Raw genomic sequence first — 15,780 nt, forward strand, 5'->3', positions numbered from 1 at the left:
GTAGAGCCGGAGGATCTAAACTCAAGAGCAACGGTGTGATGGGATATGGCAGTAGAGAAGTCAAGTTGGCAAGGCTACAGAGAGTTCTGGACATAGGTATGACATCATTTCCTTGTTTTAGCAATAGAATTTCCACTGATTCCTAGAGAGGTATGTTGGCACTTCCAGATTCCCCCAGAGAGGTTACATCAAGCCATAGTCCCAACATCCCTTTTGGTTTTAGAAAATTCTCCATCTGTTGCTTTGAGTGACAGCAGGAGCTGGGGGTGGGGTCCAACCCCCATCTAAAACTCTCCTTCCTTCATTGTTCAGCATACATAGTAATACTATGTCACCAATAAACCTGGTCTTGATTGCCAGCAACACATTCTTACACTTAAGAATCTTTTGTAGCTCCTTCACGGCTGTCCTTCTCGGTCTCAGTCTCCTTCTGATTTCTTGGTTGCAGTCTCCCTTTTGGCTGGGTTATAAATACATAGGGATGCTGTGTGGTTTCCGGGCTGTATGGCCATGTTCTAGCAGCATTCTCTCCTGACGTTTCCCCTGCATCTGTGGCTGGCATCTTCAGAGGATCTGATGGTAGGAATGGAAAGCAAGTGGAGTATATATACTGTGAGGTCAAAAGGTGAGGCCATCTGAATAGAGTAGCCTGGCATGTGAGTCACAGAGAAGTCTGTAGCATGGGAGTAACAGTGAAGATAGCAAGGTCAATAGGTGAATGGATCTGAATAGAAGTATCCTGGTCTTCAGATCCATTCACCTATTGACCTTGCTATCTTCACTGTTACTCCCATGCTACAGACTTCTCTGTGACTCACATGCCAGGCTACTCTATTCAGATGGCCTCACCTTTTGACCTCACAGTACATATACTCCACTTGCTTTCCATTCCTACCATCAGATCCTCTGAAGATGCCAGCCACAGATGCAGGCGAAACGTCAGGAGAGAATGCTGCTAGAACACAGCCATACAGCCCGGAAACCACACAGCACCCCAGTGATTCTGGCCATGAAAGCCTTCGACAATACATATAAATAGGATTTTTTTTTAAAAAAAAAAGCTAACATCAGTAATATGGAAAGTACGGAGATTTGGGTAACAGGATTTCTTGTGGGAGCCCCGAATAATATTGTGAGATGAGTCATGTTTCTAAAGTTATTTCTGGAATTGCATTCAGTCCTTCCTAGGTCGGTTTTAACACTTGCCATTTGCTGCCTAGAAAAAACTAATTAGCTGTCTTACTTGGATAATTCCACTAGCAGCAATCCTGAATCCGCGAACAATGTTCGTGTTTGACTTTGAGATCTGTCCTCAGTTCATAGCTGGTGTCGCTTGCTTGCAAAACCCCTTCCATTGATCTATTATTTAAGTTCAACGTGCTGACTGGAGCAAACCGTAAGATTACAAAATAGTGGGCTGGATTAAGATGTTGAAATAGCTGACTTTTATAACTTGCTTACGGGGAGATTAGTATACAGAATTATAGATATACTGGACACTGGAGTTTTCCTCTGCATTGGCTACTCTGTAGGTCTTTAAAATATTTAACAGGCACTCATGACGTCTTGAGTGTGTTTGCTCTATTTTATAAGAGTTTCTGTTTTGGTAAGTAGCACCCACTGTTAAAATAAAATTTTGCTGTAATCTTGGGGCAGATCCAGGGGGTAGCTTATTAAAATGCCCCCAGCTGCTCCATCCTCCATTGCAGTGTTTCACAACCTTTTCGAGGTCAGGGTACCCTTGACCTCACTATTCATATCTCAGGGTACCCCTGCCGCCACCCTCCACCTTCCCCTCCCAGTACCCCTGCTTGCCACACCCCCCACCTTCCCCTCCCAGGGTGAAGGGAAGCACTGGGGGGGGTGGCTGCTGACCTTGTGGCAGGCCCTGCCCCATGGGCCAGCTCCATGTCCTTGCTGGCCCTGGTGGGAGACACCACAAAAATGAGGGGGGCGGTAGTGTTGCTGCGGTACCCCTGGGACATGCTCACGGCACCCCAGGGTACCATGGAACCCTGGTTGAGAATGGCTGCTCCATTGTGTAGCGCAGCTGAGCTCCAGTGAGCAGTGATTGCCCCACCCCCAACCACGTGGAGGTTGGGTTTGAGGCCAACCATGCTGAACGGGACCGGGACGCAGTTACAAGGGGGAGGGCCAGCAATCCTCCCTCCAGGAAGTTGTTCCCGGGGCTCTACCCCACTCGTGCCCCCCTTGCTACACCAGTGGACAGAGCTGAATTGCTACCAAGCGAATCCCCAGGCGATAGGTTACTGCTGTTAAGATTGCAGCTGAAAAACATTTTCCCCAAGGAATAATATAGCACTTACTTCTGCTTAGAATTGCTCCCTTCTGCTTAGAATTGCTCCCTTACTAGGCATGCCAAATGTCTGTCCCTGGGCTGTGGCTGCTGCAAAATGTGGGAGGGAAATCAGCATTGTGTGACATTGCATGACTGCATCCCCCCCTCCCCCCGTGATCCTGGGGTACCCAGCTGAGGACTGGCATTTGTACCTCTTACTCCCTTTGAAGTTAATTTTGTGAGTGGTAGAGCTATGTGGATGGTCCAGATACTTTCCTGGAAACTCCTGGCAACAGAAATCCCCAACTAGGGTATTTTCCTCATCTTCCTTACTTATAAGTTCCTGTTTCTTTGCGGGTGGTCAAGGATAAGACTGAATCTCTGTATCACTGCCTAGTACAGGGATCTGCAACCTGTGGCTCTCCAGGCATTCATGGACTACAAATCCCATCAGCCCCTGGCCTAGTAGGTTTGCCAGAAAAGGGGAGGTGTTTATTAGTATAAATTTACAATGATTTTGTAGTTTTCCTCCCTTCCCAAAGGATGCTGGGAATTGTAGTTTGATGAGGATGCCTCCGTTAGACATCCATAGCTCCCCTCACAGAATCCTGTCTCCATGAGATGAAATTGATTTTTAAACCAGGGTGTTATCTATTTGTCTTTGCTGCTCCCTGGAGGACAGCTGTAAATCCATCATCTTTCAAAGACGGATGTTTGCTGACAAGCTTTTCTGCAGTGGGGTGTGTGTGTGTGTGTGGGAGTGGAGAAATCTAAGCAAACTGGTTGACTTCAGAGATTTTGCCCGCAGCGGTCAGAACACGCTGAATTTATTCTCATCAGTGCATGCCAGTAAAACAAAAAGGCTCTTCTTGATATGAACTGTGCAGAGACATTTAACTCTCCTTGTGGTACGCTGTGCTCCTACTGGAGACATATTATTGTCTGTACGACAAATATCTTATGTTCTGCTCCAACTACTATGCCTACCTGCCCTATTCGGCAGATGCTTTGGTTTTGTCTTTTAGGGGATCTCGTCTCGGTGAGTTAATGTAACCCCTATCTGTGGGTTCTGTGGGACAGAACTTGGAATGAGTTTGCAACAACAAATTTTAAAAACAAAATGGTTTACTTTCTTAACATATAACATCAAACATCAACATTTAACATCACACTTCATGGTCCTGTTCAGGTTGCATTTCAAGTCCTTCTAGTTACAGTCTTCTGATATTGCCAAATCCAATTCTTCTTTGCAAGTGGGTTGGTTCCTGAAGACTCCAAGGGCTTGGTGAACAGGATTCAACATGGTGAAGGTTTCCAGGAGAACTCTCACCCATTACAACCACAAAAAAGAAACCCTGAAACAATAAACTCCAACATTTACAACATAGCAAAAATAAACAACTACCTTCCCAGTAGTTCCCAACAACATTGCAATTACCTTAACAAGGTGTTAAGGGCTTATACAACCAAGGTCCGAGTCCGGTAGCCTTGTCTCCAAACTATGAGCTCTGCAGCCTCCTGCTGCTTTGGGTCTCCACCCCTTTCTGGGTCAACCCATTCTGAGCATGGGGGTTACATTAGCAATATACAACAGGGATACCCAGCCTTTCTGAGCCTGTAGGGATGGGTGGGCAAAAAGCATTTGAACCATGGCCTCCTAGCTCTGCTAGGGTTGCCATGTCTGGGTATGGAAACACCTGGAGACTATGGAGGGCGGAGTCTGGGAGGAGAGGGGCCTCAGCAAGTTATAATGTAGGGTTCCCAAACGTCCGCCAGTATTGGGGGATCCCCTGGTTTGGAACCCTCCCCCTAATGCTATCCAGCCAGCCAGCAGAGAATTATGGGCAGCAAACTTAGGTTTAGTTCTCTGTTGTCATCAGCACCGGAAGTGATGTCATCACGTCACTAGCAACCGTAGGAACATTCTGGTATCTGGGGCAAAACCACATGGTAGAAACAGCTTCTACCATAAAGTTTTTGCCCAAATGCCAGAAACATCCCCATGTTGCTGGTGACGTGATGACATCACTTCCGGTTCGTGCTGGAAGTGATGTTGCTGCGCTTTTGAGGACAGAGACCTGGACCTCATTTTGCTGCCAGTAAGTCCCTTCCACCCCCTGCTGGTGGCCAGGAGGTACCATTGTTTTGTGCATTATTGAACATGGTGTTTTGATACAAGATCATTTATGCCAAAATATATATTTACTTTCAAACTTTGAAACGGATGAGGGGGAGCAGGGTTAGGAAGGCACTAAGGCCCAGGTGAATCATTCTCCAACAAATGCTTTGTTCTGTGGTGGAGGAATGTACAATGTACTACCATCTTTATGTGGAATCTGGCAACCCTAGTATAATGCCATAGAGTTCACCCTTCAAATCAGCCATTTTCTCTAGGCGAAGTGATCTTTGCAGTCTGGCGATTGCAGTTGTCTGGAGTTGTAATTATGGGAGACTGTTACCGCGCTGCCTGGGTAACTTTTATTCTCCCAGATCTGCCAGCTCTCGGCAGCGCGGAGGAACAGAAACAGGACCCAACACAGCGAGAATAGTAAAATAATAAAAGGTTTTATTGAGATGCTGACCTACGTGTCAGCACCTCCGCACCACGGCAACTGCAGCTGCCTAGCAGCTTTGCAACAACTTAAATACACTTTCTCCCGCCCGGGAATCCGAGGGAATACAGGACAGCCTACAACCATTCATTTACAGATACATAGCAACCAATTAGAGTCCGGAGGGCAGTCCCTTCCGGAATCTTGAAGGCAGAAACGGGGCAAGGCGACGACGTAGGCACAGGCGGGAAAAACACAAAAGAGTCCTTTGGGTGCTTGGGGCCAGGAAACGAAACCTAACGACGACGGCATCCTTATCTGCCTGCTGGTGGGATTAAGGCAGATGGAGGCGCTTCTTCCGGGGGTCTCTTTTGTCAAACGTCCATTCATGGTTTTTGCAAATGAAAGGGTCGTGCCCAGGTGGAGCAGGGGTGGATTCCTGCCTTGAGCAAAGGAGGTCCCATGCAGATGCAAATACAAAATACAACTGTCATTCCTACATCCTACCTAATACAACTTGTTCCTATCTAACTTATAAAGAAATGAAACATAATTTCACCTTTATTAAAACGGCAAGATCAGAAATGGAATAATTCATTTCTGACTCCGCTATCAAGATTCCCCAGACCCCCCCCTCCCCCGGAGGTTGGCAACCCCATTACTCTCTGATCACGCGACTGCCCTGGGCACAAAAATCCACCCAGGGTCCTGGGCCTTGAGAACTGCCCATGAAGAGCTTGACTGTGCTCTGCCTACTAACGGCATCCGTCTCCCCAGCCCTTTTTCATGTGCAAATTAAACCCAGAGCAAGGCCTCTATTAAAATTCCAGTGCAGTCAATAGCAGCAACGTATCAGGCCGTTCGTATTCACCCAGCTTGAAAAATGTCAGCGAATGATTTATCCTCTGTCTGCAGTAGCAGACAGTTCCCCGCTGGGGCCGACTTTCCGACAGGTGCGGGAAAAGTGCGTACCTGGGCTGATGCTTCCAAGGAATGAAACAGTACTGAGAGCACCATCTGCCGGGCTGTATCTGTACCTAAAAGCATCATTTTTCTTTCTTAAGTGAGTAAGCGAAACAAAAGTTATTTTAGCCTTCCCTCCTTTCTTGGCTTCCCGAGATAAGCAACTCATAGGTAGCAGCTGTAGCTATGGAAACACGGGGAAAGAATTTCAAAGGCAAATTGGGTCTACGTGGGTTTTGTGCAGGCAAGAGCTGTTGTGCCCCCCGTTCCTCCCGTTACGAGAAGGGTACCAGCCCCTACTATACAGATGCATCTTGCACACCCACCGTAAGTGTGCAAAGTGTTTGGTGCTTTGAGGAATCGCACAAGCAAAAAAGCAAGGATTGTGCCCGCATGGGATTTACAAACGAATATTAATATCAGAGGGGAAACCGGGAGGCCCGTCTGCTCGGGACCAACGATTTTGTTCTTAGAAATCCACAGAGAGAGTTTCTCTATTAAGTGCTTTGCATACAACTTTCCCGAAATGCCTAATAGGCTTATTGGCAGAGGTGGGATCCAGCAGGTTCTCACAGGTTCCCGAGACTAGGTTACTAATTATTTGTGTGTGCTGAGCGGGGGTTCCTAATTGGTGATTTTGCCTCGTGATTTTTGCCTTAGTTACGCCCCTCCTCTCAGCAGTAGCACGCAGAACTTAAAGCAGTCTAGCAGGAGGTGCACTGGCGTGCGTGGAGGCCTGCGCCTGTGTGCATTCGTTTGCCACCCAAGGACCGGCACAGCGTCTGAGTCCTTGCCACAGCCCCGCCCCAGAAATGCCCCGCCAGAATGCCCAGCCACGCCCCCGTCATGCCCCACCCAGCCCCATTGGTGCTACGCCCCAGTTTGAATCCCACCACCATGGGAACCTGTTACTAACATTTTTGGATCCCACCACTGGGTGCAACCGATCAAATTGTGGGACAACCGACATGGCTGTGGGGGCTAATTTCTATAGGCCTGCGCAGCGACGCATGGGTTGCAGGAATTTTTAAAAAGAAAAAGTAGTGTCTCTGTGCAAAGGTGTGAAAGCAACCTGGATTGTTTCCATGGGCTCTAGTCAGCCCCATTGGCGCTACGCCACAGTTTGAATCCCACCATCATGGGAACCTGTTACTAAAATTTTTGGATCCCACCACTGCTTATTGGAGTGTAATGAACAGGTTTGGCTGCGTCTCCTTTCTTAAAGATAGAAATTATTATCGCTCTAGTCTAGTCCATGAAGGAGGAATTATTCCAGTTTTACCTATATAGGTAAGGAGAGAGGCCAAAACAGGCGCCCACCAGTTTTTAAAGGACTTATAAAAACTCAGGAGGAAGTGAGTCTGGGCCGGGTGCCTTGCATGATTTTGTTTGATCGATCAACCTTCTGGTCTCGAGAGCAGTAACAGGCAACCATTCTGGGAAACTTTCAAGTTGTAGGTTCTCAGTGGAATATGTATCAAAAGGCGCAGCATAAAAAACCTCAGTGAAATATTGATGCCATACGTTGCTAGGGCTCTTTGCAGACAAATTGCCTGCTGAGGAAAAATCACCGCAGACGATTGACCAGAATTTCTTAGAGTCTTTCTCAGTTGTTGCCCTAATCAGAGAATCCCCAATTATTGTTAATGGCTACGGTCTTGCATTGTCTGATCTGGGCACGAATTGCTAGTCTTAAAGGTGCTGCTCGCTTCTGTTACGAGGGAGGAAATGTGTACTGGGAGTAAGGTTGCCAACTCTGGGATGGGAAATTCCTGGAGATTTCAGGGGGTTGAGCTTGGAGAGGGAGGGGATTGGAGAGGGGAAGGACCTCAGCTGAATATAATGCCATTGAATCCAAAGCAGCCATTTTTCTCCAGGGGGAAATGATCTGTAGGGCTGCCAATCTCCAAGTGCAGACTGGATATCTCCTAGGACAGGGGTCTGCAACCTGCGGCTCTCCAGATGTTCATGGACTACAATTCCCATCGGCCCCTGCCACCATGGCCAATTGGTTGCAGACCCCTGTCCTAGGATTACAACTGATCTCTAGGCTACAGAAATCAGTTCACTTGGAGAAAACTGCTTCTTTGGAAGGTGGACTCTATGGCATTATACTAAGGTGACCAGATGGTCACCTTCGCGAACCGGGACAGGTGGGCGCGCGCAGCCGCAGGAGCGTACGGCCTTTTGGGGCGCTCCTGTTTCCCACCCTGTGACAGGGCAGGAAACGGCAGCACCCCAGAAGGCCATGCGCTCCTGCAGCCGCGCGGGAGGCTGCCGTACTGCCTTGAGCCCCAGAAGGCAGTACGGCAGCCTTCCAAAACCCGGGACATTTGAAAAAAAAAAACCGCGGGATGCGGGACAAGTTGTTTCAAGGCGGGACTGTCCCACCAAAAGCGGGACGTCTGGTCAGCCTACATTATACTCCAGTGAAGCCCCTCTGTCCCCAAACCCCACCCTCCTCAGGCTCCGCCCCCAAAATTTCCAGAAATTCCCCAACCTGGAAATGGCAACCCAACTTAATCTGTTACATCAGTTACAATTCCAGGATATCTCGCGGTCAACCCAAACAGAGATGTTTTGTTCCTGTCTTCATGGGTTTCTACATGGTTTTGACACTGCTCACTTGGTTGTACTGAAAGCACTAAAGGTGAGTAAGAAAATCTTAGCCAGATAAGAACTTTACCTCACGAAATGTCCTTTCTTTGTGTTTTAGGAGGCATGGCGACATCTCATCTCTACGATTACGGTTCTTCCAAGGCATCGGACAGAGGCACCTTTTACACCTCTTTGATTTCTGATGACCTCTATACGTCTCCTCAGGATTCGTCCTACTTCAGTGGGATTCAGCCGAAGGGGGACGGCCACGTTACGACTTCAGACAGCACCGAAGGATTCCACACCCAGGACGGGACCACTTTCGAGTCTCACGGCTTGTTCACCTCTGATTCGGGGATAGAGATGACCCCGGCGGAACCCACCGATGTCAACAAAACCTTTGCTGATCCCATGGAGCAAATGAAATCGGAAGCTTACAAATACATGGACATCAGTCGATCGGAAGAGATTAAGTCCCAGGAGCGGTGTGATACCGGCCTGGGAGACATGGGACCACCAAGCTGGAGTAATAAGTGGGGGGAGGATAGGCCTGGCTCCAAAGGGACAGCTTTTGAGGAAAAACGTGCGGCCAAAGAGCCAGGACTGTTCGAGGGGTCCATTTTCTCCTCAGAAACGTTTGGTGACCATCAGTACCATGCCTCAGTAGAAACCCCAGTCAAGATTACTTTCACTGAGATCGAAAGCCCAGTTTGGGAGCCTGATGCCAAGGAGAACATTGCTGGAAAAGGAGAAGCAGGCCTCAAACCAAGCCACGAGGTAGTCCCAACCGTGACTGTGTCTGAGCCGGAGGATGACAGCCCAGGTTCTATTACACCACCTTCATCAGGAACAGGTAAAAAAAACCCCTGCGTTTCGGGGTGTGGATTAGAGCCCCTAAACTCCGAGTCAAGGTGGGGAATCCCTGCCAATTCTGTTGAGTGCTACCACTCTGCAACAGTGCAATAATTTTTTAAAAATGCACAACAATGGCTGTGGCATTGTGTCACTTCCAGTTAAAAAAGGAAGCCGCGTAGTGTAGCTCTAGGAGTCTCTGGAAAATCTATGGTAAAACTATAGAGTATCCATCAGTTTCCAACTGATCTCTGGAGAACAGTAGCAATTCTGAGATATTGCCAGGCCCAACTGGGAGGGTGGCAAATCTACACAAATTCAAGCCCATGTTGCTAGAAACTTGAAACGTATTCTTTGATCCAGCATGTTGTAGTGGTGAACTCTAATCTAGAGAACTGGGTTTGAGTCTTCACCTGCACATGAGGGGTGGACTCTTATCTGGTGAACTGAGTTTGTTTTCCCACTCCTACACATGAAGCCTGCTGGGTGACCTTGGGCCAGTCACTGTTCTCAGAATCCTCTCAGACCCACCTAGTTCACAATAGGGGAGAAAGGGAAGGAGTTTGTAAGCCACTTTGGTGGATTCTGCACAGGCCAAAAGATCCGGGTGTAGGACAGCATACAAACCATTTTTTTGCAGCGGGGGTGGGGGGTGGGGACTTCACACAGGTCTCATCTCCAAAACGGGTCTGCCCTGTTTTATTTCTCTTAACCCGGGATTTTCAAAAAATTGTTAAATCAGAAGTCCTTTTGAAAAATCCTACATTGGAATCTGTTTTCCTTTTTCCAGTTCACCTACCTCACAAGGTGCTTGTTGTGGGAAGAGGAAGGAAAATGAGTTTGTAAGCCCCTCTTTATAGGAGAGAAAGGCCGGGTATAAATCTAAACTCTTCTACTACCTCATTTTACATCTTGTGGAAAACTCAGTTCTAAATGACAGCGTTATTTATTTATTTATTTATTTATTTATTTATTTTTTAAGCTTTTATACCGCCCCATCCCCGGAGGGCTCTGGGCGGTGTACAGCAGAGGGAAAACAATGTAAATAATTAAATTAAAACATTTAAAAGCAGCGACAACCATAAAACATTCCTAATAATATGATAAACTACTGTAAAATAGATGGCGTTCACTAATCTACTATAGTAATTTCGTCACCTCCCCCAAAAGGGGGGGCGTCCAGCATTCTAACCTAAAAATTCTAAAAATATTATATTCTAATTCTAATTCTAAATTAGAATATTATAGAAAGTAGCATACAAACAAACAGTTGAAATTTCAAATGCATTCATAAACTGTCAAATACACACCTCGGGACTGTAATTCATGAATTCCAGTCAGTCTGAAATGCTTGCATATGTCCTTAACTTAAATTGTAACATCTCACTTATATACAAACTATTATGCAAACTGGGTCAGCTGCAGGTCTTTCAGACTGATAGGAATTAAGAACCAGAGTCTTTTGTAACGTAAGTATTTTTTTCCGATTTCCATTAATACAAAGAATATACATTTATAGATAGTGATTTATTGTTGGAGGGACAGTCATTTTGCTTGATACCACCTGGAGACTGGCAGCCCTAGTTACCTTTCTGAGGCTGGGGGTTAAAGTAACTTTAAAGGAACTGATTGTGAGATCAGAAGCTGGACTGGATGGACCACCGGTCTGATCCAGCAGGGCTCTTCTGATGTTTTAATGAAGGGCTCAGCCTCTATGCCCTGTGGTTGGATCTCCAGAGGAACAGATTGGCCACTGGTTCTGGTGGGTTTTCCGGGTTGTGCGGCCGTGGTCTGGTGGATCTTATTCCTAACGTTCCACCTGCATCTGTGGCTGGCATCTTCAGAGGTGTATCATAGAGGGAAGTCTGTTACACACTGTGTCCCAAAATAGCAAATAATGTGTAACAGACTTCCCTCTGTGATACACCTCTGAAGATGCCAGCCGCAGATGCAGGTGGAACATTAGGAACAAGATCCACCAGACCACAGCCACAAAGCCCGGAAAACCCACCAGAACAAAGAGAAAAAGAGTTTGTTGTTGTTGTTGTTATTATTATTATTATTATTATTATTATTATTATTATTATTATTATTATTATTATTATTATTATTATTATTATTATTATTATTATTTTATTAAACTTATAGGCCGCCTATCCCCGAAGTTTGGATTTATACCCCACCTTTCTCTCCTGTAAGGAGACTCAAGGTGGCTTACAAGCTCCTTTCCCTTCCTCTCCCTACAACAGACACCCCGTGAGGTAGGTGGGGCTGAGAGATTTCTGAGAGAGCTGTGACTAGCCCAAGGTCACCCAGCAGGAATGTAGGAGTGCGGAAACACATCTGGTTCACCAGATAAACCTTCGCTACTCAGAACTTGTGTGGGATCTGTATGAACTCCAGATGTGGAAAATGGCTCATGTGTATGGGGGAAATGCTTGATGCCTTTTGTAATAACTGCCTTTTGTAATAACTGTAATAACTTGAATAGTTTTTATTGCTGTTGTCAATTGGGAATTAGTTTGTGTTTTCCGGAGAAGAGGGGAAAAACTGATTTTTGCTCATGCAAACATTTCTTTCTCTTTGTCGTCCCTCTATTTTATTCTGTTTCATCTACTTCTTCTTTTCTTTCCCTTTCCTGGTTCCTTCTCACTCGACATTCCAGAACCCTCCGGCTCAGAGTCCCAAGGGAAAGGGAGCCTGTCCGAAGAAGAACTTATGAATGCCATTAAAGAAGCAAAGGGCTTTTCCCGCGAACGCCCCAGTGGCCAACATCTGCCTGCGACCGTGCCGAAAAAACAAGACCCCAAAAGCAAATCAAGCCTTTCTGGGAGCGGCCCTCACGTAGACAACGAAGGGAGCAGCGCTGAGTCTGGCGATTCCGAAATAGAGCTGGTCTCGGAAGACCCCTTAGCTGCCGAAGAGGTTCTCCACTCCAACTACATGACCTTCAGCCACGCGGGGGGCCCACCGCCTTCCCCGGCCTCCCCTTCCATACAGTACAGCATCCTGAGGGAAGAACGAGAGGCCGAGCTGGACAGCGAGCTTATTATCGAGTCCTGCGACGCTTCGTCGGCCTCGGAGGAGAGCCCCAAACGGGAACACGACTCCCCTTTGATGAAGCCGGTCATCATGGACATCATCCAGGAAGAGAACAACTCCCGAAACGACAGCCGGGTGGCTTCAAACTTCCATGTAAATAGCTCCAAGGAGAGCAGGATGAATAGAGAAAACCTCGCAGACTCTGCCTCCTACCTGAAGTGCTCCTTCGCCACACCGAAAGCAAACGTCGACCTGTCTTCCTCCTCCTCCCCCTTTGTTGCCGAAGAGAAAAAGGACAAAATAGCTCAGAAGAAGTCGTCGGATGCAGCGGCAGCTGTGGGCGTGAGCCAGCCGCCTTCCAAGGGCTCGGTGGCTAGGAGTCCCTGGCCTTCTCCTCCACTGCCATTTCTAAATAAGCAAAAAGGTAATTGTGGGCACGTTGTATGTTCCAAACAGTGGGGGACCTTTGTCTAAATGTCATCCAGGTGTGGTACGGATCATTTTGACGCAGCGGATGCAGGAGGAAACTTCGAGGGTACTTTGCATCGAATTGGAAAACACGATCAGTAGAGAACAAATGTGAAATTGCTAATTTTGAGAGATGATTTAATTAATGCATGAAGCTCTCGTAGATGGATTCCGCACAGCATACTGCCCCTTCCTTCCTTTTACTGAGGACAACCAGGCCTGGAATCTGGTTCTCTAGCAATGCCCACTGAGGAAATCTGTGCCTTAAAGCTATAGAGATTCCTTTTATCATCTCCCCCAATAGATTATAAAAAGATCCATTTGAGGATTTTGTGTTCTGACAGCACGGGAGAACTCAAGCATTGTCAGCCAAAATGGATCTATTTTCCTGCCTGCTGCATGGAGCTCTGGTCAGTTTCACAGTGTTCCCGCTGTTGTGTGTGCTGTAGGCAATTCTCCATGGAAATTCCCCCTGGAGGTTTCCTCTGCTTGCAGCTCATCCATTTGCTATTTTGCTGTAAAAGTCGATGAATAAAGTTAATTTAGCCTAGCAATCTTGTGCACATGTTGTTTTTCCCTTTTTTGTTATTTTGAGGGGTATGTCTGTGAAACTGTGCAGATATCCCCCTCAAAACAAAACAAAACGAAAAAAGATATGTGCACAGGATCATTAGGCTAAACATACTTCATTAATCCACTTTTTACAGTGAAATAGCAATTGGATGAGCTGCAAGCAGAGAAAACCTCTATGGGGAATCTCCACGAAGAATCTCCTGCATCACACAAAATGGTGGAAGCAAAAGTGAGAGGTTTGGGCAGGAGAAACAAAGCGTTTCCTGCCTGCTGGCATTCACTCAGCAGGCAGAAATCATTTTCGACCCTGGTTGGGGGAGGAAAGATTACTAGTGTGGCGATTTTTGAAAAAACCCTGGTTGAGGGAAATAATAATGGGCTGAACTCATTTTGGGGAAGAGAGCTGTGCGAAGTTCTTCCCCAAAACGCTTTATATAACATCCTACAAATGTTATATTCGTGCCGTCCAGAATCCACCATACTGAGTCAGACCCCTGGTCTGTTGGGATCAGCACTCCTCTGACTAGCAGAAGGTATTTGCGATTATGCCCTGTTGTGGCCCCTCCCTTCCCCAAATACTGCCCTCCTCACATTGCACCACAAAACCTAGGTCTGGCAACCCTACCCGGCCTGGCCCCAGTGAGTCTTCCCTCAAAAGCCAAAATAGACCTGGAACAACTCTGCCCCTTCTCCTTGACCTTTACTGAGGACAACCAAGCCTGAAGTCTGGTTGTCTGGCAATGTCCACTGAGGAAATCTGTGCCTTAAAGCTACAGATTCTCCTTTTATTATTTCCCTCAATTGATTATTTTTATATTTCAGATTTTTCATACAAATCTGGGTCCCTTTTCAGATTTGTGGAAAGACCTGTCTTAGCCGTTCATAGTTCCAGTATCCAAAGATTTGATTTCTTTGCTATTTGAATGTAAGATGCTCTATTCAAAAAAGATACTGGCTTCCCTCAAAAATCAGCAGGGCAGGACAATCTCCGCAGTTGCCAGAAGCCTCACAGAAAAGTGTGTTGATGCCATGGAAGAGGTGTCCTTCTATCTTTTGGAGCCTGTGTGCACTTTTGGAATTCTGTCACGGGATTGTGGGTACCAAAAAATGGCCGCCAGATGAGAAAGCCCAAGTACAGGAGACAATTATGTGGAGGAGAGGGGAATCAAACCCAGTTCTCCAGACTACCATAACCATTGCTCTTAACCACTGTACTGCACTGGCTCTCAGATAGTCCAGATAGCTGCACTTTGGTCTCAGTTGGGCTTCATGGTTGGATGAACTATTCCAGATTATTTTAATCCTCCCATCCCTCTTGAATAATCTTAATTTCACACCAACTCAAATACAGGCTGAGATATAATGAGTATCGCAAGGTCATCTGGGGGCTTCTCGGTGAGTAGGGATTCAAAGAGGATCTCCAAGAGGATCCAGATATCTTTGCTTTCCTCTGATTTCTGCACCTTTAATAGCTGTATACGAGACAGGACTTGGAAAGTTGCAGAACGTCATGTAGAGGTGAGAAGAACTGTCTCTATTCTCCTGCTGCCATTTCCTCTTCTGGGATGCAGATGTAACCTCAGCTTGTGGGTTCTGTGGGGCAGAACTTGGAATGAGTTTGCAAAGAACAAATTTTAAAAACAAAATGGTTTACTTTCTTAACATATAACATCAAACATCAACATTTAACATCACACTTCAAGGTCCTGTTCAGGTTTCATTTCAAGTCCTTCTAGTTACAGTCTTCTGATACTGCCAAGTCCAATTCTTCCTGCAAGTGGGTTGGCTCCTGAAGACTCCAAGGGCTTGATGAACAGGATTCAACGCGATGAAGGTTTCCAGGAGAACTCTCACCCATTATAACCACAAAAAAACCCTGAAACAATAAACTCCAACATTTACAACATAGCAAAAATAAACAACCCCCTTCCCACTAGTTCCCAACAACATTGCAGTTACCTTAACAAGGTGTTAAGGGCTTATACAAATCAAGGTCCGAGTCTGGTAGCCTTGTCTCCTCCAAACTACATGAGCTCTGCAGCCTCTTGCTGCTTTGGGTCTCCACCCCTTTCTGGGTCAACCCATTCTGAGCATGGGGGTTACACAGACAGGACCTTTTCCTGCAGGCCTTCTGCTATTTGCACCTGGAGCAACAGCCTACAATTACCAGGACTCACAATATTGGGTTTAAATGATGGGCAGAACGGTACTGATATTAGGAAAACATTTTTTTGCAATAAGAGTAGTTCAGCAGTGGATTTGCTGCCCAGGGAGGTGGTCAGTCACTCCTCACTGGCAGTCATGAAGTTGTGCCTGGACAAACACTTGTTAGGGATGCTCTAGGTGGTGGCGAACCTTTGGCACTCCAGATGTTATGGAGTACAATTCCCATCAGCCCCTGCCAGCATGGCCAATTGGCCATGCTGGCAGGGG

At 46.6% G+C, this 15,780-nt stretch overlaps 1 protein-coding gene across 1 annotated transcript in view; it reads left to right on the forward strand.

Annotated features, from left to right (window-relative positions):
- Positions 1-15,780, forward strand: part of RTN1 (reticulon 1) — a 107,585-nt gene that overhangs the window by 61,748 nt on the left and 30,057 nt on the right. Inside the window, exons 2-3 of the mRNA XM_048484664.1 lie at positions 8,531-9,265; positions 11,930-12,730. Of these exons, the coding sequence (XP_048340621.1) occupies positions 8,531-9,265; positions 11,930-12,730 (1,536 nt within the window). The remainder of the gene's footprint in view (positions 1-8,530; positions 9,266-11,929; positions 12,731-15,780) is intronic.

Source organism: Sphaerodactylus townsendi, linkage group LG02 (genome assembly GCF_021028975.2).
Source record: "Sphaerodactylus townsendi isolate TG3544 linkage group LG02, MPM_Stown_v2.3, whole genome shotgun sequence".
Taxonomy (NCBI): Eukaryota; Metazoa; Chordata; class Lepidosauria; order Squamata; family Sphaerodactylidae; genus Sphaerodactylus; species Sphaerodactylus townsendi.